The sequence below is a fragment of the Pseudophryne corroboree genome, chromosome 1 (assembly GCF_028390025.1).
Source record: "Pseudophryne corroboree isolate aPseCor3 chromosome 1, aPseCor3.hap2, whole genome shotgun sequence".
NCBI lineage: Eukaryota > Metazoa > Chordata > Amphibia > Anura > Myobatrachidae > Pseudophryne > Pseudophryne corroboree.
Window position 1 is genome coordinate 67,479,937 of NC_086444.1, and position 24,765 is coordinate 67,504,701.

General features: G+C 43.6%; 1 protein-coding gene across 2 annotated transcripts in view; it reads right to left on the minus strand.

Annotated features, from left to right (window-relative positions):
• MYO5B (myosin VB) overlaps positions 1-24,765 on the minus strand; it is a 413,488-nt gene that overhangs the window by 264,798 nt on the left and 123,925 nt on the right. For both annotated transcript variants that reach the window (XM_063960368.1, XM_063960358.1), the window contains exons 2-4: positions 13,942-14,052; positions 6,949-7,120; positions 3,871-4,015 (exon numbers count right to left, since the gene is read on the minus strand). In XM_063960368.1, coding sequence (XP_063816438.1) covers positions 3,871-4,015; positions 6,949-7,120; positions 13,942-14,052 — 428 coding nt within the window. The remainder of the gene's footprint in view (positions 1-3,870; positions 4,016-6,948; positions 7,121-13,941; positions 14,053-24,765) is intronic.

The following is a 24,765-nucleotide window of genomic DNA, read 5'->3' on the forward strand; positions in this document are numbered from 1 at the left end:
AGGGTTATTCAGAGTGGTTGACAAACCAAAAAAGTTAGCAATTGGGCAAAACCATGCTGCACTGCAGGGGGGGCAGATGTAACATGTGCAGAGAGATTTAGCTTTGGGTGGGGTGTGTTAGAACTGAAATCTAAATTGCAGCGTAAAAATAAAGCAGTCGGTATTTACAATGCACAAAAACAATGTAACCCACCCAAATCTAACTCTCTCTGCACATGTTACATCTGCCTCACCTGCAGTGCAACATGGTTTTGCCCAATTGCTAACTTTTTTGGGTTTGCTAGCAACTCTGAATAACCCCCTGAATACACACTCAGTAATACCCCTTTTACACTCGCATGAAAATCCCGGGATTTTGCACGTGAACGCGCATCATCCCGGGATTTTTCGCAGTGTGAAAGGGTACAGGGTCAATTTCCCGGGACGAGCATCTCGGGATTTCAACCCAGGTCTCGACCAGGGTTGGTCCCAGGACCGTCCCAGGAAGCTGTGTAGTGTGAAAGGGCCCGTCCCGGGATTCACTATCCCGGGACTGTTAAAAGGCCTCGGATTGGAGCTTTCTTGGGCTCAGAAAAGAAGATGTCATCTTTTCTGAGCCCAAGGCCATTTCTAATGACATACATATGAATTTGCAGGGATATCCCGGGATCAGTGTAAATGGGGCTGTCCCGGGTCGATCCCAGGTCTTAGTGCAGTGTGAAAGGGGTCAGTCCCGGGAATGCATCCCGGGAGTGACCCGGGTGTGTGAGTGTAAAAGGGGTAAAACTAGCACATGAGCAAAGCATGATCTACACTCAAATGACAAGTGTACATACACAGATGTGGGGAGGGGGGGATGCAACCAAAAATATGGTAATAAGCAGCCAGCAACTAATAAAACTTTACATTATTTAAGAACAGGTCAGTTGGTGTCTGTAACCAAGCAAGTTCTACAGCAGAATTGGTTTCACTCAGTGTTGTTGTGAATTTACTATTTGTATTATGTGGAAGTCTGCGCTAAGTATCACAAACAAAGCTTTAGGACTCGTATATAAATACACTAGTTTATTAGGTCCGCAATGAGAAAAAAAATCACCATTTACTGAGAGTTTATAGCAAAGCATCTATCCCGCTGTTCATCCCTTTGGATGATAATAATTAACCCCACAGCAAATTAAAGGTAAAACATCAACTAGGCAAAAAATGGCTTCAAATTCGCTGAACTGCAACTTAAATTTGCTGTCTCAAGAAACAGGTTTTCCAAAAGCCCACATTTTCTCTCCATTTATACTGCAGGGCTTATAATGTATACACTGGAGACCGATAAATCCATATGAAAGTCAGATTTAACATTTTTATTTTGCAGCCCGTAAAAATAAAACCATCCATTACCCATACAGCAGGGCCTGCATCGTTAATTAGTGTGCAATTCAGGAGAGAAATGAGGATTCCAATGTTTCTTTATTAAGAGCTAACTATAAACAGTTATTATTTCTCTGGAGTAAACCTCAGCAGAAGTTTGACAAGAAGACCAAGCTCCGGAACCAAGGAGAAGAGACAGAGACATGAGGTCAGACTGCCGCTGGTTCAGTTGCAGTGTAAAATGTGTCCCACCCTGGCTTTCCCAAACCCCGACATTACAGTCCAGATTTTAAGGGGAACCATGTTCGAGTCCAGGGGGTATATTTACGAAAGATCGATTTTGATAGATTTCAGATCAATTAAAACAGATCTTTACCGATGTTGGGTTTACAGGGCTAAAACACGCATTGACTACCATTTAAAAATGAATATGAAAAAATCATCTGTTAGTCAATGAGTGTTTTAGCCTTGTAAGTCCAACATCGATAAAAATAGATTTTAATGGATCTGAAATCTATTAAAAGCGACCATAATCGACCTTTAGTAAATATACCCCCAGATGGTAACTCAGGGACTCCAACCAATAAACTCAGGAGATACAGATGTGAGGGAACAGTTGCTAATATAATTCCTGAGTACTATATAAAATAATCACTTACTATTCTTGTATATTATAGAATATAATAGTTTATGCTGTAACTATGGCATACAAAGTTTACACAGTGCTCCCGAAATTTGTGGAGTTCTTTCGGACTCCAGGAAGAATAGACCAGACTCTCGGATCCCACCCATTTCCCCAGTATAAAGTGATCCAGTGCTTGGTGGCATGATTTGTGGCGAGATTAAGCATAGTACAGCAGGGGGTGTGGGGTTGGGACAAAATTACACGATACATCCCACCTCACGGCCCTCACTCTAGATGTCACCTCTTGGATCTCCCAGACGTAACATTTTAGGGTTGGCCACTGAGGTACAGGTCTCCAATGGTTGATGGCTTCTAACTTTCATTAGGAAATCATCGATGGATGACCACCACACTTGCGCAAAGCTCCACCAATGGACATTTGTCATCGACACGCAGCACTGTATTTCCTCCATCACAGGCTATGAACCATAGATGGTTGCTAACCACTGAGGGTTGATGGCCATTCCTAGAACATTTACAAAGTCGGTATTATTGGAGAAAATCAAAACACCTTTGTTAATGATGAGGGCGGTGATAGCATGGAGGGTTGGCTTTGGTGTAACGTATATACTTTATTTCCACCTCTCGCCTAGGTGCGCACGTAACTCTCCAAAGCATGTCACGAGTGTGGAGAGGAGGTGTACACCCTGAAGTGTCACTTTTATATTGTCAGTATAGTTGATGATTGAATTAAGCCTTATCAAATACACTACACATAATTCCCAACCAGGAAAACGGAATACATGAAACCGCACAGATCCAGCACAGAGCGTATCTTACATATAAACATACCTGGAATTTTGCCAGCAAGTAAGAACCACTTGGCATATCTAGTCTGCCCATGTACACTGCCAATTAACCTATCAGTATATTTTTTGGATTGTGGGAGGAAACCGGAGTACCCGGAGGAAACCCACGCGAGCACGGGGAGAATATACAAACTCCACACATTTAGGGCCATGGTGGGAATCCAACCCCTGACCTCATTGCTGTGAGGTAGTAATGCTAACCATTACACCATCCGTACTGCCTTGCTATAACAGTCGCTAGGGCACCCTGGCGCTTTCTGAGAAATTCTAATATTCATCAAAACACTCATTACCAGTTCACAAAGGAACCGCTGACATTCCTAGCCCCTTGTGAATTAATAGCACAAGTACTGCTTTTGCCTCAAACTGGCCGCCTCCACTGTATGGAAATCACTTGTATTTTATTTATAAAACACCTCGTATATTCTGACTGGAAGTCAGGGGCAATACATTGATTATCAGACTAGACGCAGCGTAGCTGGGGTTCTAAAGACACAGATGCATAAGCACAGCAGGCTAGGAGCGATAACACTGCCACAGCTGGGAAACAATACGTGTCACTGGCTCGCACACACAGCAAGCCTTTTTTAATATTTAACATTATTCACCTCTCTGGGGAAAACGTTGGCTCTCTGTCCTGATTGAAAAGGTTAAGCTATGGGCAGATGGTTCACTTCCTTCCTTTTGTGCTCAATGCAAATGGGGTTTTCAGTATGGACCCCAAATAATCATAATGTAACACATTTGAATTCCAAGGCACGCAGCAAGCCTGTAACAGAGTTTATCCAATGCTATAAATCTTGCAGTGCTTTATATGCCTGTGAATATTAATGCAGAGAAGCAATTAAAAGTTATTTTTTTAGGAACGCAGGCAAACTGCTTCATTGTCAGTGTAGATTGTTTGAAAGTTGATATACAGTGGCAGGGGGGACTTGGTGACAATATAAAAGGAGCCAGGCTCACTGAAACACGGCCTTCTGGGTTATACACTCAACAATGCAGATGGTGAGTAACTGGTATAGGAATTAGACGTACCTGGCCATCTGCTTATATGCTTCCTCAGCCACGGCAAATATATGAGGGTCCATGTCGCCCATGTTTTGCCCGCTGTACGCGTAAATGACATCTTCACCATAAATTGGCAACTGTTCATATGGGTTAATGGCAACTAGCACGATACCTAAAAGGAAAGGAAGACAGCACCATAAAAGACTGAGCAGCATTGCAACTTTCATACAGTACACTTCCACCATTAATCTCGAACCTCAAAAACAATATGACAGTGTGCTGACCATTGCTGGTCCGTGTTGGGTATTACTAAATTAATGTGTCAAGAACTACAGATAGAAGCTGTCAAAATGTCTCAGGCGGTACTGGCCCATGCTGGGTAAGGTTAACATATGTTGTACAAACCCACCCTGTAACATCCTGCTCGGCGTGCCTCAATTCTTATTTTTATTGGCTGGCTACTGACTTGGATAAGGGCAATTTACACAGCTAGTGCACCTGAGAATCTTTTACAGGACGATAAAAAGTCATGCTGTCCCTAGGCATTACATTATTGCACCCACACCTAACCCTAATTAGTTCAGGTGTTAAGTGCTTGATGATGGTACATGAGGTCTGGTGTTTGAGTCCCCTGCACCAAGTGCTGTGTATTTTTTGTTTTAAATGGAAAAGTATTATTAATAAAATACACATATATATTACAATTAGCATCCCATTCTGCACTGAACAACAGTGGAATGAGAGTGGTCTCGGGCAGACTGTTGTCAAAGTCAGAAAAATATCACAATGCACACTGCCATATTTGCACCTCATATGTGTCCCTGCTGCGCATGCGTGCGCTCTCCCGTGCGTGCACATACTCGCTGTTGCGGGCACCCGCAGGCGCACGGTATGCGCATTTACGGTAGAGATTGTATGCGTCTAGCGGGCAAATCTTTCGTTACATATTTTCACCATATAATGTATTTTGTAGATTATGGTCCCTTTGATAGAATCTGAAAGTTTGGTTAATGTAGCATGTTCATGGACAGAGAAATCCCTCTTTGTTTGATACGAAGGGTCAGACAGGAGTAATACAGTGGTGTTTAGTATCCATCGGAAGAATATTTAATTAGCAATATTCCGGTGTTGGTTTGAAACAGATTAATCGCTCGTGCGAATAGTTATGGACATAAGAAGTTTATGTCCATTACTATTATTTGCACTTATCCATGCGGCGGGAAACCTAGTTTCCCACCCACCTGAGCAGTTGGAAATTGTCACAGCCCACCTGTATGAATCAACCTATGACCTTTTGTTATAATGCGAAGACGAATTCCTGTGTCCAATAAACAATGAGATTGTAGGGACCATTGAATTGTATTGTGTGTGGGGCATAAATAGACAAGCCGATCACATCCAGCTCTCACTCTTCAACGGTTCTCATTGCTGATAATCGGGAGCTGGATGTCCAGAGGCGCATGCGATCGTTCCCTTTGTGCGTAAGTTTTCTCCGCAATCATATTGTCTTTCTAGTTATTGTGGGCCATATCTCTCTCTCTCTTCTCCTCTTTCTCTCATTTTCCCTTAAATGTAATTGTGTTGTATTGTATTCACTGTGTAGTTATCTGGTTAGTTAGTCTATGTTATATTGGTAGTGTAAGACTTGTATTGTATTATTCTTTTCTCAAGTATAACAATCACATAAGGCGTTAGACCCTAAGTACGGTATCTGTGTATTTCTTATAGTGTTAAGTATTCTCAGAGCGTTTTTAAAGTTAATAAGGTTACTCTGTGTTGCATCCACACCCTATCTCTACACCAAGGTTTACTGCATAATACACTGTTTTATGGTATAGTTATAAAGGTTTAACATTGTGAGCGTCTGCGCCGCTGGTGATCTCCTCGTGGTCCCGAGCGTCCGCAACGCTATAGCGAATCATTACGTTAGTCGGCAGCCTATAGCGTGCCTGCCAGTGATCTCTTGGCCGTAAGCGAACGTGACGCTTGAGCGTCTCGACTACGGCTAAACGATTGTTACGCAACGTGCGTACCCTTACGGTACTCCAGACGTAAACAGCGTACAGTGCTCTTAGGCCTCTTAAAGGGTTTTTAAGTAAGATAAATATTCAGCTTTATCACTGTGCAAGGGTTCTGTTGCAGCTGGCCTGCTTTACTGCGCCCACCAAGTAGCACCCCTAGGGATCAATACTCCAGACTGGTGGACTTCTCCACTGGCACTTGCATTGTCAGAAAAAAATTTCCAGGACGACCGAACCGACTTGCATATTGTGAACCAGGATCCATTCATCATTGTCTATTGATGCTGCACGGGTCAGTAACCAATAGGATTCTTCAGTTTGGAACACGGCCCACAGGACAGCCTTAATTGCCATCCTTTTGCCAACTGTGAACCAGAATCCATCCGTTCCAACATTGGTATACAGAAGACCCCTTACTTGGATCCCTGCATTGGAACACAGGATCGCTAAACTGTCTTACTAACTGTCTTGGCTTTTCAGACGTAACCATTATTGTCCCAGTTCATACTATGGACTATTGCCCTCAAATGGATTTATTTCTGTGGAGTCCACTATAAGCCCAGCAACTGGTGTATAGTCAACTGATTGATTTATCAAAGTATTCATGTATACTTTTTTATATATAATATTGTTTATGTTTTTAGTGTTATTACACAATAATGAAATAACCATTTTTAGTGATATTGTTTTAGCGCTGTATCTTTCTATATTGTTACCCCTAGGGCATGTGCCTAGTGGGAAATCCACCACTGGCCACAACTGATGCAAAGAAACAGCGGGTGTCCCTATTTTCATGGGTACGACCACTGGGTGCACAGAACTTACACCAGGTGACAATACAATAACCTGACCCAGGTACTAAAAAAATGCCGGATCCCATGTAAATCCATAAACAAGACGCTGTACAGAGGGGAAGCTCCACAAACACACCTTGGGACATTTATGAAAAGTAGTGCAAGGTTTCTGTAGTTGGAGGCAGTCATACTGAAATGAACCTGTAATGAGGTTCTGTTATAGGAACTGACTCTGTAAACCAACATTCAGCTGCCTGGAGGGACCTGCAATGGGACAAATGCTCACTTACCACAATAGGTGTAGATGTGGTTTGACTCTAAGAAGCGGACCTTGAGGTTGTGGAGCACCGCCGGCTCGTGGAGGTAACTGAGGGCCGTCAGGTCATTTTCTCCCACCAGAATGTCGGGGTTACGTAAGTGAGGCAACGGGTGTTTGGCTGGATCCACAGGAAACTCCAAAACCTGAAACAGATTAAATATTGTACATTAGAAAACACAGTCAATCAGTATCCCGGAGACGCTGGATTGGTATACAGGGAATTCAGTAACCCGCGTGGACTGGCCAGCTCAGAGTCCAGATCTTAACCCCACTGAGAACCTCTGGAATGAATTGGAGCGACGGGTGTGTTCTAGGCCGACTCCACCTTCTTCAGTGTCGCAGTTGGTCACTGTACTTAAGACGGAATGGCAAAACATACCGCCTGCTGTTTGCCAAGAAGGGTGACTGCAGTGGTGGACCTACAAAGTACTGACATCAATAAAATCGTGTTGATTTATTTGCGGTCAGTGTGCAATCATTTTTGTCTACATACTGTACTTCAATGTTCATTTTGCATTCAGAATCTGGGCATCATATATTTCACTCTACTGCAACTCTGAGTAGAATTAGGTCCAATACATAGAATGAATATGAAACCATTCTATTAATTGGCTGCCACAAAGAAAGGTGTAAGTGCAGCTTCTCACTACAGATTTAACATCTGATTGGTACAAAGTGAGTCACAGAAGCACAAGTGGGAGATAGGGATTTGCTGTCAGACAGAAGCCAACATCAAACCTTTAAAGGGTCTTAATAGCCCACAACGTGTGATACTGCCTTCACAAAGTGACTTCAGTGCTCCAGCAATGCCACTGGTTACGACCAAACTGATAAAACGGATTAGAATGAATTTTGGTGCTGCTTAGAAAATGGCTGCCTCCACAAGTGAAGTTATATGCTGCATCCTGATGAATAATGGGTCATCCCACAAAATAGCCAATTCCATTACGTGAAGGAACCAGACACACTTTAACTGCCGCATGAATATTTTTTCACATGTACTCCCAATTATAAATGATGGGAGACTAGTTGAACCTAAATAAAACTACAAATTGCCAAATTACCCTTTCATGGTTATTAAACTCTAGTCTGACTATCGTAATTACCTCCCACAAAACCTCTCCGGATAGCAACAAATTAACTTTACATTTCCAAAGTTAAAAACTGTAATCTAGTTAAGCCACAGTTCATTCAAGATCTGAGTTGCAAGTCATTCTATGGTTTCTTCATTACTCCCTTTGAAATACTGTGTTCTGTTACTCATGTGATGTGTCTGGGTCGATAACCTCTTGCTTAGCTTTCAATATGGAGTAATTTTTCTTAAAATAACCCTGTTACTTGCATCTAAAACATGCTTTTATTTTCTTATTGTGTGACTTCATAGCTTTAGATTTAAATGCACGACGAATGTCACTATCCATATTATCATCATGTATGAGTTTCATTCTATGCTGCTATTCATCAGTAATCCTGGTTTACACAAAGTCTAGTGTTAATACCACTTCAGGTATTGTTACTAGTGCATTAATCAGTGCACTATATGCATCAGGGCAAACTCACATAATTATAACTACCATGTGATTAAAATTTATGTACACTCACCCATAACCAAGGCTGCACTACAAACTCTAAAATTCCACTTAAATGGCAAATTTCATTTCATATAGTTTTATGGGATCAGTACGTAATCCCGCTAGACGGGATCCCGGCGGTCGAAATACAGACGCCGGAATCCCGACCACACAATCCCGATAGGGGTGGCGAGCGGAACGCAGCCCCTGGGGGCTCGCTTCGCTCGGCACACTATTATATTCTCCCTCTATGGGTGTCGTGGACACCCACGGAGGGAGAATATGTCGGGATTGTGGCGGTCGGGGTTCCGGCGTCGGTATTTCGACCGCTGGGATCCCGTCCAGCGGGATGATGACCGCATCCCAGTTTTATATTTGAATAGAAACATCTTACCGTTATATTGAAACTTTCATGCAGCTTCCTTAATGCAACTCACATGCAGGAGTGACACGTTTTAACTGCAAAAGGTACATAAACCATTGGCTGGTTTCTGACAAAGTTATCCCCAGTGCGTCTATGTGGTATCGATATAAGGCAGCGACTGATGAGAATAATTAACTTTGTAAAGTGCTGCATAATATGTGTGCTATATAAAATAACGGTTAATAAATGCACACACACTCATGTATAGGAGTCACCACCACAGGATAACCTAGGTCTGGTGTATACAGTACTTTAAATCTACTCTGTGAACTACGGGGCCATGAGTCTGTTTATTTAACAGATTCTGCAATTTTCCAAAAGCAAAGCTGCGCAGTGCAGAATTAAGAATTTCCTGCAGGAGCCCTGGGACCGATCATACTGATTTATCTGCTGCAGTTTATCTACATTGCAGAAGGACTTTCTAACACTGAGATGTCTATGTATCAAAAGTATAGTCCTCAGACTGACAGGCTTCCCGTTCACTTTCGCTGATGTGCTGGTTTTAAGGGAAGATAATACACCTCAAGGACATGCGGGGTACAGTCTGACAACCTAATTAATGAAGTATGAAATAGAGACCAACTGTAGGAGCTCTGTGATATCACAGTCACTGTTAATCAGAATATTGTTATTTATAGGCCCATAACGATATTTTATTTGTAAGGTGTATAATGAATCAAACAGCAAATACAAATTCTTTCTGTAAGAGGAGTTTTAGCGTTGTTAGCTGCTGCCAATGTAGCAAGTAATAAGCCTTGCCTAAGAAAGACATTTTGAGCCTCAATCATGTCACTCTTCCGGACAAACTGTTTTACCCAACCATATTAAACCCTGTGACCATTCCCTACACCCACCATTCCAAATTCCCCCTCCTAGCAACATTTAATAAGAGTCATCGCCCAAAGAGGGACCAAATATATATATTTTTTTTAATGGTCTCGCCTCCCTCATCAGGCTATCTCTCTCTGGGGAAAGGAGCAGAGAAGTCGCCTCTGACAATGACCAATCCAGAACACTACACTAAGGGGTCAATTTACTAAGCCTTGGCAGAAGATAAAGCGGACGGAGATAAAGGGGGTCATTCTGATCCGTTCGCTCGCTGCATTATATCGCAGCCGAGCGAACGGGTCCCCACTGCGCATGCGTCAGCGCCGTAGTGCGCCGGCGCATGCCAGACGGCCGAAGGCCGTAGCAGAACTGCGATCGCCTCTGCCTGATTGACAGGCAGAGGCGGTCGCTGGGCGGGAGGGGGCGGAACGGCGGCATTTAGCCGGTTTCGTGGGCTCCGTCCAGCCAACACAGGCGTGGCCGGACCGTGCGGGGGGCGGGCCGCAGCTGCTGCGTTACGTCACACGCAGCCGCTGCGGGCCGGGGAGCGACGAATAGCTCCCGGCCAGCACGCTAAAGCTGCGCTGGTCGGGAGCTACTCTTGAAGTGCAAAGGCATCACCGCTGTGCGATGCCTTTGCACTTCTGTGGAGGGGGCGGCACTGACATGCGGGGCGGACTAGCCCTGTGCTGGGCGTCCCCCCGCATGTCAGTGTGAATGATCGTAGCTGTGCTAAATTTAGCACAGCTACGATCAACTCAAAATGAGGGCCATAGTACCAGACAATCAGCTCCTAACTGTCATTTTTAAAACCCAGCCTGTGACATGGCAGTTAGACGCTGATTGGCTGGAACTCTCCATCCAAAGCTTATTAAAATAGACCCCTAAGGTACTAGCGACAGCACTGGGTCAAGACAAATAAACTACAGTAAATTTTCCACAAAAAAAAACCATTTAATCTATGAGACCATCGCAGTAGAATGGAGCCTTGACATTGTCCCATCTCCCAACTGATATCAAGGGATGAATCTACTTATGAATTTAATTGGCAAGATCCAAAGTGCAGTCGTCCTCAATGATGAAATCACAAACCAAACGGGATCCAAGATCATTGTGTGCAGATAATCTCCACTGTACTGTGCTGTGGGTCGTGGATTATAACTGTATCGCTTGTTGATGCCATAAGAGAATATTCTTCAAAACCTATCCAGAAAGATAACTACGATTGAGCTACCTTTAGTTTATCCCAGTTAAGTATAAAGCGTACTAGGGAATATTGGAGCTGATTCAAAGATGGATGCAGATCGTTGCATATGCAACAAGACCTGCATCCATCATTTCACAAGATGGGGGCCGCCCAGCACAGGACAAGGTTGTCCAGTATGAGCGGCCACACCTCCCGATGCATCCGCAATGCCATAAAGTAAGGTTGACCCCTGGCGGCGCCGTCAGGCCATCCGTCGCAATTTTTCTAATCGGAGCCAGGGCGGAAGCTAGGGCTGTGCGATAAGGGCATCCGCCCAGGGCCATTGCTGAGGCTATGCAATAGGGGCATATATATTTTTTATCCTAAAATTATTTTAGGATAATTTGGTTAAAGGCAAAGGGGTGGCCATTTTCTTTTTACTAGCAATACTGCCTATATCTAAACCATTGCAAGATTCTGACACCATTATATATAGAATAATACATTACATTTTAAATAAATATGTGAATATGTGAATGTCATGGAAAGACAAAATAAAGAAAGACAATTTATAGGCAATAGCGGCGCTCCGAAGGGATACTAAGTAATAATGGAGAGCTTGTATATAGGGGTGTATTCGATAAGAGTCGGAAAGACGGCAGTTTCCGACTGGAATAGATCAGAAGGGGTTCCGACCTATTCAATATGGGCACATTTTTTCAGACAATTCGGGAAATCCGACTTGCCGGAATGACATCGGAAAGCAGGTGGATCGGCGGAATACCCACCAATCCGCCTGCTGCTGTCGGAAACGGGGGCCAAATCCGACAGTTTTCGGTCCCCTTTCCGACAATCTCAATCCGACTTTGATTGAGCAGGGCGTCCCCCCGGCCAGGCTACTTACTCCATGCAGCGCCACCCCTCTGCCACAGACAACTGCCGCCGCACACATTAACCCCCGCCGATGCCGCAAGCTCTCCCTGCCGCCGCACACATTAACCCCCGCCGCAGCACACATCACCCCCCCCCCCCCCCCTCATGCCACTGACAGCACACCCGGCAGCCGCTGTTCGCGGCAGCAGGACAGGACACCAGGAAAGGCCAAATACGACAGTCGGATTTGGCCATCATTGAATAGGGGTTGTCGTATCCATTCCGACAAATGCATGTCGGAATGGATCCGACTCTTATTGAATACACCCCTTAGTGTCCTTCCTTTTACTTATCTTGAGAACACAGATTCTTCAGCTCACAGATGGATCCTTTCCAAAGTTACATGTAACTGGAAATGTTGGTGTTTCACAAGACACATTATCATGACCTAAAGTCTAGAACTATAAGCTTCCCTGTTATTACTTTGTTCTACCAATCCCTTCTATTTTTGCAGTATATTGTAATTTGGGGTGACCACACCTGGATCACTTAGAACACACTATTAATGAGGTGCACCATCCTTTTTTGCAACACAGTAATGGACACTTCCCAGAGATTTCCATCACCGTACTAACATATCTGACCGGTCATATCAGGATAAGCATCTATTACAGAGCCATGAGGGGTGATAAAATCCCAAATCACAGGTGTCCAGAAAATGAGACCCCAAGGTTCTGTGAAACTGATGGATGGGCATTATATGTTTAAGGTGGTAATTCCGGGTTGATCGCTCGCTAGCTGTTTTTAGCAGCCGTGCAAACGCATAGTCGCCGCCCACGGGGGAGTGTATTTTCGCTTTGCAAGTGTGCAAACGCCTGTGCAGCCGAGCTCTACAAAAACATTTTGTGCAGTTTCAGAGTAGGTCTGGACTTACTCACCCCTTGCGATCACTTGATTTTTTTTGGTGCCGGAATTTACGTCACACACCCGCCCTCCAAATGCCCAGACACGCCTAAGTTTTCCCTACCACTCCCAGAAAACGGTCAGTTGCCACACATAAACAACCTCTTTCTGTCAATCACCTTGCGATCGGCTGTACGAATGGATTCTTCGTTAAATACGCATTGTACCCGTATGACGCGCGTGCGCATTACGGTGCATACGCATGTGCAATAGAGACCTGATTGCAGTGCAGCGAAAATCGCCAGCGTGCGATCAACTCGGAATGACCCCCTAAGTGTAGCCCCCCTCTCTCCAAGTGATTTACCAGATTAAAAGAACAATAATTTTGGATAATCGCTGAATAAAGGCATACTCCTTTTAAAACACAAAATGCCTGATTGCTGGTTACTCAGCAACCACTCCCAGAGTCATTTCATAGAGGGGTATATCCATACTGTGGAATGCAGGTCATAATGGTCTATCCGCAGCTCAATGAACTGGAGCCACTGCTAGCCAATAACTGACACATTCCACAACATGGAAGATACCATTATTGACCAGCCAATCAGCTTCTGCCTTTACAGGCTGTGTTTGAAAAATGACAGTTACTCCATCTCTCACAATATTTTTTCTCTCAAAGCTTTGATAAATACCCACCTAAGGGGGGTATTCAATTAAGTGGCTTTTTTTTGACTGGTCGAAAAAAACTGCACTAATTCGACACATGGTATTAAATTTTTGGCCATTTTTTAATCCATTTTCGCCCATGGCATTTCACCTTCTTTTTTTTTGTCAAATCGGCATGGATGAAAATTGCGCAAAAATTTTGCAAAAACGCCCACAAATTCGCCAAAAACACGTGTATCAGCAGCGAATTCACTGATACACGTGGTTTTCACCAGTGTCTGACTTTTCGGCTAGTTGAAAAAACGGCACAGGCATTGAATAGGTCATATGTAAATTCGACCTAAAAACAAGAGAAAAGATTGGTCGAAAAAAACAGCACTAATTGAATTCCCCCTTAAGTGTTTAAAGAGGTCACAGTTAGGAGACTGTAAGAATATTCCAAATCCAAAAAGAAAAAGAAAGTTCATTGTCTCTGCCACGATGTCAGGATTTATTGTTAAACAATTTACTTACAGATTCATCTTCGAGTTTCAGATGCAGACTTTTATCCCCTTCTTTGTAATCCTTGACAATTTCTGCTGATTTCCAAACTTCATCTTGGTCAGGGATCCAGACCCGGGTATACTAGAAAACAGGAACAGGAAACATGAATTTCAAGCTTGCATTGTTGCAGTAGTGAATTCCAAATATTTTAATCAACCAAATGTGAAACTAAAAGCAAAGATAAAGGGGTATATTCAATTGAAGTCGAAAGCTGCAGTCTGTCGAAAATACGTCAGTTATCGACTTTTTTAGGTCGGAAGGGGTTCCGACCTATTCAATCTAACCTCAAATTTTTCGACAAGTTGAGGAATTCGACTTGTCCAAAAGCACATGGATCGGCGGAATAGCTGCCGATCCGCGTGCTTGTGTCGAAAACGTGGGTCAAAACCGACAGGTTTTGGCCCCCTTTTTGACCATCTCAATTTGACTTTAAAAAAAGTCGAAGTGAGATGTGGAGAGCAGCGCCAGAGATGGGGAGAGCAGCGCCGGAGGTTGTGTCACAGCTGTCGCTCACAGCAGCGTCCACCTGGCTCCAGCAAGCGAGACCTCGCTTGCTGGAGTCAGGTGGACGCTGCCATGAGCGGCGACTGTGATGCGGGGATGGGGAGAGGCAGAGACGGGAGGGGGACAGCAGCGCTACAGCCCTTTGCTGTAGCGCTGCTCTCCCCCGTCTGCCCGCGGGTCTCCCCTAGTCTCCCCTCCCGCATATCAATTTCGACTTTTTTAAAAGTCGAATTGAGATAGCATTGCATAGCCCAGGTCGGATCCATTCCGACAAAGGAATGTAGGAATGGATCCGACTTCAATTGAATATACCCCAAAATGTAGCAGATGTAGAAAATATATAACTGATTAACAAATAACCATTGTAATATATTATTTTGTATCCTCCCCCATAGTGTAACAGCACTGGCAGTTATTCAGCACATAATCCAGATTAATTTGCTTTAGCTTCAATTTAAATTTATTTTGATAAATATGCAGATTGGGGGGGGGGTGTAATTAAGAGAGTTAAACAACAGATCACTGTAATAAAATTGTGGCAAGTTTACCAAATGTCTCTAGCCTGCACTTTTGCCCAAATCTAACTCTCTCTGCACATGTTACATCTGCCCCACCTGCAGTGCACATGGTTTTGCCCAACTGCTAACAAATTTGCTGCAGCGACCAACTCTGAATTACCCCCCTAGTACCATACACAGCAAAGTGTTCTATTATTTTAAAACACAAGGCATAATGAAAAGTGAATGGACCTATACACACAAGAAAGGCCTCAATCTGCACGACTCTGAATTTCCCATAGACGCGTATGGTCGGCTGCTGAGCGTGTGCAAGATCCAGCTGCAAAATGCACTTGTGAGCAATTCTGCATTAGATCCCAAATTGGTCGCTATGAGCAATAAAACTACTGTATAATAATGATTTTAATTTACAGTTCACATGCACAGTAAGTAATGAGTTGGTTTCCTTTCTCGATATTGCTATCTCCATCGTGGATGATGTCATAGTAAGTAAGACGTTTAGGAAGGAAGTAGATAATTATAACTTCCTTCACTTTGAGAGTATGCATTCTAAACCATGGATGGAGAACATTCCATTGGGACAATTGCGTCGATTACGGCGGAATTGCAGTATTCAGGATGATTTCAATGCACAAGCACTTGAACTTACAAGTGCACTCAGGACTAGAGGTTATCCTTTAGACCTGATTAATTCTGCATTGGAAAAGGCGAATAAACTTGATCGGGAACAACTTCTTCGATACAAGGTTGAGAATGCATCTTTCAAAGAAGATCTCCCCCATTTCTTTTCTAAGTTTAATAGTGCTTCTGGTAAGATCAAAAAGGCCCTGATCAATAATTTTCCTATTTTGTTAATGGACAAGATTCTTAAACCAGAGATTGGCCATTCTCCTTCTATCATTTTAAAAAAATCAGAGAACCTGAAACAACATCTTGCCCCCAGTTTGTTTGTGGACAAGAGACCGGTGGATAATGAGATTCGGAATCCATTGGTCTCTTGGCTTACAACCAAACCCAGTGGTTGTTATAGATGTGGTTTGGGCAATTGCATTACATGTTCTCATATTCAGAATAATGTACATGCTTTTGCATCTTCTATGGGAGAGGAACATATGATCAAATCATTCATTAACTGTAATAGTGAATATATTATTTACATGTTAGTTTGCCCTTGTGGCCTCCAGTATATAGGGAGGACCACACGCAAGCTTAGAATTAGTTTTTTAGAACATAGGCAGAATATTCTAAAGGGCTTTCTGAATCACGGAGTCTCAAAACATTTTTTTCCCTCTCATAATAGAGATCCTAAGGGTTTAGTATTAATAGGTATGGAGACAATCAGTTTCACCCAAAGAGGTGGAGATCGATTTAGTAGACTCTGTTGTAGGGAGAATTTCTGGATACACCGGTTGAGGACCCTCACTCGTGAGGGCCTCAATGAGTGTATCAAGATTGATCCTTAACACAGTTTAATAAACAAGGTTTCCTCTTCCTTCTATTCCTCAGAATTTAAACTATTTGTGCTGTTGGTCTGGTTCCCTTTATTCTCTTTTAGAACATAGGGGGTCTTGGGTTTCTCATTTATACTAGTCTTCATGTGGTCTTCTTTAATATGGAGAAGTGTATTGAACGATGGGATAGGTTCTAGTTGAATCCATATTTAGTTACATCTTTACCATAAAATGAAGGTAGGCTGGTTTGAAGAATTGTTTACGGCCCCCTTTTTTAGTATTTGGTATTTAAATTTAATCTTTAAATCCATGATAACTTCAGTAATCTTATTGAGAGCCTCTATAATAAATGTTAAATTTGCTGGGACTGTTGTATCTACGTTCAATATGTTTTTTAATTAATTTTTTTATCTTTGATGATTATTTCCTTTTTTATATACATGTATTATCTCTTTAAAAGTGTGCAGTTGCTCTGCATTTATACTGTGGACCGATGTCGATAATTGGTTGCAGTTGGAATATACTTAATTTATTTTTTCTGACTGTTACTAATCCTCTGTTAAGAATTATTTAATTACTAGTTAACTCCGCTATTGTTTCATAGAGTGTGTCATAAATTGTATTTTAAAGCGCTCTTTATGTGGATGGAGAATGTTTTTGTCCATCTACTGGTTTGGCAATTACATTAAAATACAACCAAAGGTGTCATGATGAATTGTTTTTTAATAATTGGTATATTATTAATTTTATTGATTAAACATGTGAGCGCTCCACTGCGAGCTCCTTAAATAGAGCACACATTGCCACAGGAGTCATCTTTGAAAAAGTCACGGGTTGCGTGACGAAACGCGTCAGCACTCCTCCCCCCTCTCTCACTGACTGACCGCACGCTCTGGGATACATCTCACAGCCCTATTCCACCGGCTACAGGAGCGAGCGGTACGCGTCCTTACACAGGACTTAGCCGACGTGTGAGTTCCGTGAGTTCCGTGCGGCTGCCGTGGCCGATACTTCAGTCTCTCTCCCTTTGATCAGCAATGGACGGCGCACGTCCAGGAGCATTGAAGGAGACCCACATACAGCTGGATCCTCGTGGCGGCTTTTCATTCAATCAGCCGCATATCTGCCTTTTCCCCAAAATTGCAGTGGGCGGTGCACGCCCAGGGAAACTGAATTAAACAGCAGTGGGATCCTGATTAGTACGGACAAACAGCTACGAACTCTCCCATTCTACAACTCATTGGGCATTTTGGATTCACCCGAGGACGCTCGGGTCCACTAGCCCTATTGGAGAGGTAACTTAACATTTCATTGCTACCTATATACCGGCTTCCGGAACTCTGAGGCGACTTACACTATAGCCGAATATTTTAGAGCACACAATTGCCTTCAGCATTCTTTTTCACATTTAGCAACTGTGTTTCATTCAACAGCTATACATCTTTATACAGCAGTCTTGGCAACAGTGTTCTCTAAGCATTGTAACAACTTGCTACATTTGGACTGCCGTCAGCTATTCAGCTTGTCTTATTGCTCTCAGTGTCTGTTGAAATAATATATGCAATTTATGTGAGCTTTAACTCTTTACACACGTGGCAATTTTTAGTGAGGATAGGGATTATGTATTGCATTTTAGATATGAGCTTGTTATAAACAAAGTGTGTTTATATTGATTTATTTTGATAATAAATATTTATTCTATTTTTCATCTGACTCCTTGGTTGTGAAAGAATTTAGGACTTCATGATATCAAAATGAAATGAGCGCCTCTATTGATTCTTTTTTCTGTCCTTGTCCTAGGCACGGTTCTCATAAACTCAATCTCTGTGGGATCCAGCCCAGGTGTCTCTCCAGCATAATATAATGTCTTTAGGAGCCCCCATCACTGAGACGTTTTAGCGTCACAAATCCAGATGACACAAGTTTCCAGGGAATGGGTACAGGGCATTTGGATAAGACCAGAAAATAGCTGCTCCCAGTGTATATGGGTAACACATACCTAGAATTTTGTACAATACACACATTACAGTCTCCCTGTTCTATAGATTATCTGTATATAATCTCTGCCTGCTAACAATGTATCTATCTTAATTTCAGCATCAAGAACAATTAATTCAGTTCTGTCTGCCCCTTATCTGAGCGACCAGATACGCTCCCAGTGACGCATTACAAACAAGAGACAAAGGGGAAAAAAATACAAAATAAGAAAGAATATACATTTCGGTCACTGCATGGATTTACTGAGAGACATGATGGCATTGTGTTCCATAATCTAAACAATACTACTTCAGAGGAATCCTTGATGTATGACCTACTTCATAAAACATACCGTGCCATTTACTTCTTTGTGAGTGAAGGTGGATTTCAATGCACAGACAGGTTGCAATGCGTTACAATATATCTTGTTGTTGCCAGAGGCATCAAGGAACCTCAGATCTTTGTTACACCCCAGGTACAAAAAGCCATGATATTTGTAAAGAGGAGATAAAGTGGACAAGCAGTATAAAGACTGTATTATGCACTAGCCAGGCAATGCTATAACACTGCAATACATCTAGAAACCGCTCATTCTGAGCACAACCAAGTTCAATCAATTAACACGTTTGATAACATGATCTAATGATTAACATAACAATCATGTTCTGGTGCTAGAGTACAATACAACCCACAAATTCTGGCAACTAACATAAATGAGTGACCTCCCTGGAGGCTAGTGTACACTACAAACCACAAGTTCTGGCAGCTAGACCTCCCTGGTGGGTAGTGTACAATACAAACCACAAGTTCTGGTAGCTAGTATATATCACAGACATCCTAGGTGGCTAGTGTACAATACAACTCACGAGGTCTGATGGCTAGAATACACTACAGACATGCGAGATGGCTAGTCTACAATTAAACCCAAGAGGTGTACATTACAGACCTCCCTGGTGGCTAGTATACAATCCACCCCACAAGTTCTGGTGGCTTGACCTCCCTTATGACTAGTGTACAATACCAACCACAAGTTCTGTTAGCTAGTATAGATCACAGACATCCTAGGTGGCTAGTGTATAATACAAGTCACGAGGTCTGGTGGCTAGAATACACTACAGAAATACGAGATGGCTAGTTTACAATTAAACCCAAGAGGTGTACATTACAGACCCCCCTAGTGGCTAGTATACAATCCACCCCACAAGTTCTGGTGGCTAGACCTCCTTGGTGGTTATATATACATTACAGACCTCCCGGGTTGCTAGTCTACAATACAACCCATAAGTTTTGGGGGCTAGAATACATTACAGATGTCCCTGGTGGCTAATATAAAACAAAACCCAAAAGTTCCTGTGGCTTGTATGCATTACAGACCTCTCTGGTGCCTAGTGTGCAATACAACCCACAAGTACTGGTTGCTGGTATACATTACAGACCTCCTTGTGGCTAGTTACATTACAATTCACGAGTTCTGGTGGCTAGTATACATTACAGACTTTCCTGGTGGCTATACAACCCACAAGTACTGGTAGCTATTTTACAGACTTCCCTGGTGGCTACTGTGCAATACAACCCACATGTTCTGGTGGCTAGTATGCATTACCGATTTCCCTGGTGGCTACCTTACAATATAACCCACAAATTCTGGCAGTTATCATGTAGTATAGACCTGCCTGGTGGCTAGTATACAATACAGTTGAATATTCCTAAGGCTATTGTAAAGAAGCCACTCCTCTTGGTGATGTGCACAATATAGACAGCCATTCTAGTGGCTGGTATACAATACAGAATCCCTTCCTGTCAGTAGGGGGAAGTGGAACCATGGCATTACTGTGCTTACTTTTCTAAATACAATGCTCTGTTTTTCTGTATTTTTTTCAGCAAAGCCTTTCTAAGTATGGCTGTTTACTATTTTATGTTGCTTCTAATGTCTAATGACGATGAAAAGAAACAACTGTGCCTGGCAGATACAAAGGCCATGCTGAAAACCCCAGAAAATAGCCAAAAAAAGATAAGGCACTGCATTAAGTAAAGGTTCTTGGGGAGTATGTATAACCTAACAATTACTGCATGGTGGAAAATTCATTTTAATGAAGGCGCATGTCTTTTCAATGCAAAAGTCTTTGAAATACTGAAGAAAGAACGGTCTAGGTGGCACCATGGATCACTGCATTTAGCAATTAATTATCTGCAGAAACAAGCACGGCATGGGTCTCTAATTTCACAAATAATGCGCAATTCATATAGAAGGTCAAACGTTATTAACCTCTAAACTTATATGATGCCGTCCTGCCAATTCTGCTGTCAAAACAATATGCACAGAAATAAAGTAACCTGAATATTTTACAAAGTTAATAAAAGGAACGGAGCGGTTAGCTATCCCAAAGGATAACATAAAGCAGGCTGGCTAATACGTTACAGAGCAAGAGAGATAGAGATAATAAAAGGCCTGAAGTTCTGAGGAAGTCTTACAGGACTAGCAGCATTAATAATGTACCGAGTATCCACTGCTGGCATCCAACCTGGTGCTTCCAGGAAACTGAATGCACTTGTTACAAAATACAAAACCCACAGTGGCCCCTATGGAGGAGAGCTTGGCACAGACTATGGGTCACTGCAGAGGAATAATCTATTCAATAAACTGATTTTATAGCAAATAATATTTCCCCTAATCTTTATTTATTGTCCCCCTCAGCTGTGATTGTTATGGCACATTATTAGAATATGCTATATAATGTGATTGCATTTTCTAATATACTGTATTATCGCTGTAAAGCACATACTACCACATTATAATCTGTTATCACTTGAAGCAGGGTGCGGGACTGATAATGGGGAATTCTATGAGCAGATTACGGACAGTGCTTGTGACCTAGAATATGTGACAATGGGCCTAATTCAGACCTGATCACTAGCAGGTGATTTTTGCAGTGCTGCGATCAGATAGTGGCCACCTGCAGGGGGAGTGTATTTTAGCTGTGCAAGTGTGCAATCGCATGTGTAGCAGAGCTGTACAAACAGATCTTGTGCAGTCTCTGCGCAGCCCAGGACTTACTCAGCCGCTGCGATCACTTCAGCCTGTCCAGGACTGGGATTGACGTCAGGAACCCGCCCTGCAAACACTTGGACACGCCTGCGTTTTTCAAAACACTCCCAGAAAATGGTCAGTTGACACCCACAAACGGCTTCTTCCTGTCAATCTACTTGCGATCGCCCATGCGAATGGATCCTTCGCACAAACCCATCGCTGAGCGGCGATCCTCTTTGTACCCGTGCGACGCACCTGCGCATTGCGGTGCATACGCATGCACAGTTTAGACCTGATCGCTGACTGTACGAAAACGCAGCCTAGCGATCAAGTCTGAATTAGCCCCAATAATCCTGTCAGTGTCACTTGGATTATGGTCGGTCATTACGCCTGTTTTCAGTACATACGTGCTGCAGTACTGGGACAATACTCATCATTACTCTGGGAAATCCTCCGATTACATGCAGAGCTGTACCACCCATACTGAGACATACAATCATGGCAGTGATCAGTCAGCATAGGATGAAATATAGATATATAATAAGATTTTAAACCTACCGGTAAATCTTTTTCTCGTAGTCCGTAGAGGATGCTGGGTACTCCGTAAGGACCATGGGAATAGATGGGCTCCGCAGGAGACATGGACACTTTAAGAAAGACTTTAGATCTGGGTGTGCACTGGCTCCTCCCTCTATGCCCCTCCTCCAGACCTCAGTTAGAGAAACTGTGCCCAGAGGAGACGGACAGTACGAGGAAAGGATTTTAGTTAATCCAAGGGCAAGATTCATACCAGCCCACACTATTTACACCGTATAACTTGTGATACACTATCTAGTTAACAGTATGAAAAAACAACATAGCATCGGTCCAAAACCGATGAAACTATAACATAACCCTTATGCAAGCAATAACTATATACAAGTCTTGCAGAAGTAGTCCGCACTTGGGACGGGCGCCCAGCATCCTCTACGGACTACGAGAAAAAGATTTACCGGTAGGTTTAAAATCTTATTTTCTCTAACGTCCTAGAGGATGCTGGGGACTCCATAAGGACCATGGGGATTATACCGAAGCTCCCAAACTGCCGGGAGAGTGCGGATCACTCTGCAGCACCGATTGAGCAAACAGGAGGTCCTCCTCAGCCAGGGTATCAAACTTATAGAACTTTGCAAAGGTGTTTGACCCCGACCAAGTAGCAGCTCGGCCCAGCTGTAGTGCCGAGACCCCTCGGGCAGCCGCCCAAGAAGAGCCCACCTTCCTAGTGGAATGGGCCTTAACCGATTTTGGTAACGGCAATCCTGCCGTAGAATGCGCCTGCTGAAAAGTGTTACAGATCCAGCGAGCAATAGTCTGCTTTTAAGCGGGAGCGCCAACCTTGTTGGCTGCATACAGGACAAACAGTGCTTCTGTCTTACTGACTCTAGCCGGTCTGGCCACGTAAATTTTCAAAGCCTGACCACATCAAGGGACTCGGAATCCTCCAAGTCACGCGTAGCCACAGGCACGACAATAGGTTGGTTCATATGAAAAGATGAGACCACTTTAGGTAGGAATTGAGGACGAGTCCGCAATTCCGCCCTATCCATATGGAAAACCAGATAGGGGCTTTTATGTGATACAGCCGCTAATTCCGAAACTCGCCTAGCCGAAGCCAAGGCTAACAACATGACCACCTTCCAAGCGAGATATTTCAACTCCACCATTTTAAGTGGTTCAAACCACGTTAAAGGTCCCAAGGCGCCACCGGAGGTACAAAAGGAGGCTGAATATGCAGTACTCCCTTCACAACGTCTGTACTTCTGGGAGAGAGGCCAATTCCTTTTGAAAGAAAATGGATAAGGCCGAAATCTGAACCTTAAAAGATCCTAATTTTAGGCCCAAATTCACTCCAGTTTGTAGGAAGTGAAGAAAACGTCCCAGATGGAATTCTTCCGTAGGAGCGTTCCTGGCCTCACACCAAGAAACATATTTTCGCCATATTCGGTGATAATGTTTGATGTCACGGCCTTCCTAGCCTTTATTAGTGTACGAATGACCTCATCCGGAATACCTTTCTCCGCTAGGATCCGGCGTTCAACCGCCATGCCGTCAAACGCAGCCGCGGTAAGTCTTGGAACAGACAGGGCCCCTGTTGCAACAGGTCCTGTCTTAGAGGAAGAGGCCACGGATCTTCTATGAGCATCTCCTGCAGATCCGGATACCAGGTCCTTCGTGGCCAATCTGGAACAATGAGGATTGTTCTCACTCCTCTTTTTCTTATTATTCTCAACACCTTGGGTATGAGAGGAAGAGGAGGAAATACATAGACCGACCGGAACACCCACGGTGTCACTAGGGCGTCCACAGCTACCGCCTGAGGATCTCATGACCTGGCGCAATACCTTTGTAGCTTTTTGTTGAGACGGGACGCCATCATGTCTATTTGGGGCAGTCCCCACCGACTTGCAATCTGCGCGAAGACTTCCTGATGAAGTCCCCACTCTCCCGGATGTAGGTCGTGTCTGCTGAGGAAGTCTGCTTCCCAGTTGTCCACTCCCGGAATGAACACTGCAGACAGTGCGCTTACATGATTCTCCGCCCAGCGAAGAATTCTGGTGGCTTCCGCCATCGCCACTCTGCTCCTTGTGCCGCCTTGGCGGTTTACATGAGCTACTGCGGTGACGTTGTCTGACTGGATCAGAACTGGTTGGTCGCAAAGTAAGGCCTCCGCTTGACGTAGGGCGTTGTACATGGCCCTCAGTTCCAGGATGTTGATGTGGAGACAAGTCTCCAGACTTGACCAAAGACCTTGAAAATTTCTTCCCTGTGTGACTGCTCCCCAACCTCGGAGGCTCGCATCCGTGGTCACCAGGATCCAGTCCTGAATTCCGAACCTGCGGCCCTCTAGGAGGTGAGCACTCTGCAGCCACCACAGGAGAGATACCCTGGCTCTTGGGGACAGGGTGATCCGCTGATGAATTTGTAGATGTGACCAGGACCACTTGTCCAGTAGGTCCCATTGGAAAGTCCTCGCATGGAACCTGCTGAAGGGAAAGGTTTCGTATGATGCCACCATCTTTCCCAGGACTCGAGTGCAGTGATGCACTGACACCTGTTTTGGCTTCAATAGGTTCCTGACCAGAGTCATAAGTTCTTGAGCTTTTTCTGTCGGAAGAAAAACCCTTTTCTGGTCTGTGTCCAGAATCATGCCCAAGAAGGTCAGACGAGTCGTAGGAACCAGCTGTGACTTCGAGATATTGAGAATCCAGCCGTGTTGCTGTAACACCTTCAGTGAAAGTGACACGCTGTTCAGTAATTTCTCTCGTGATCTCGCTTT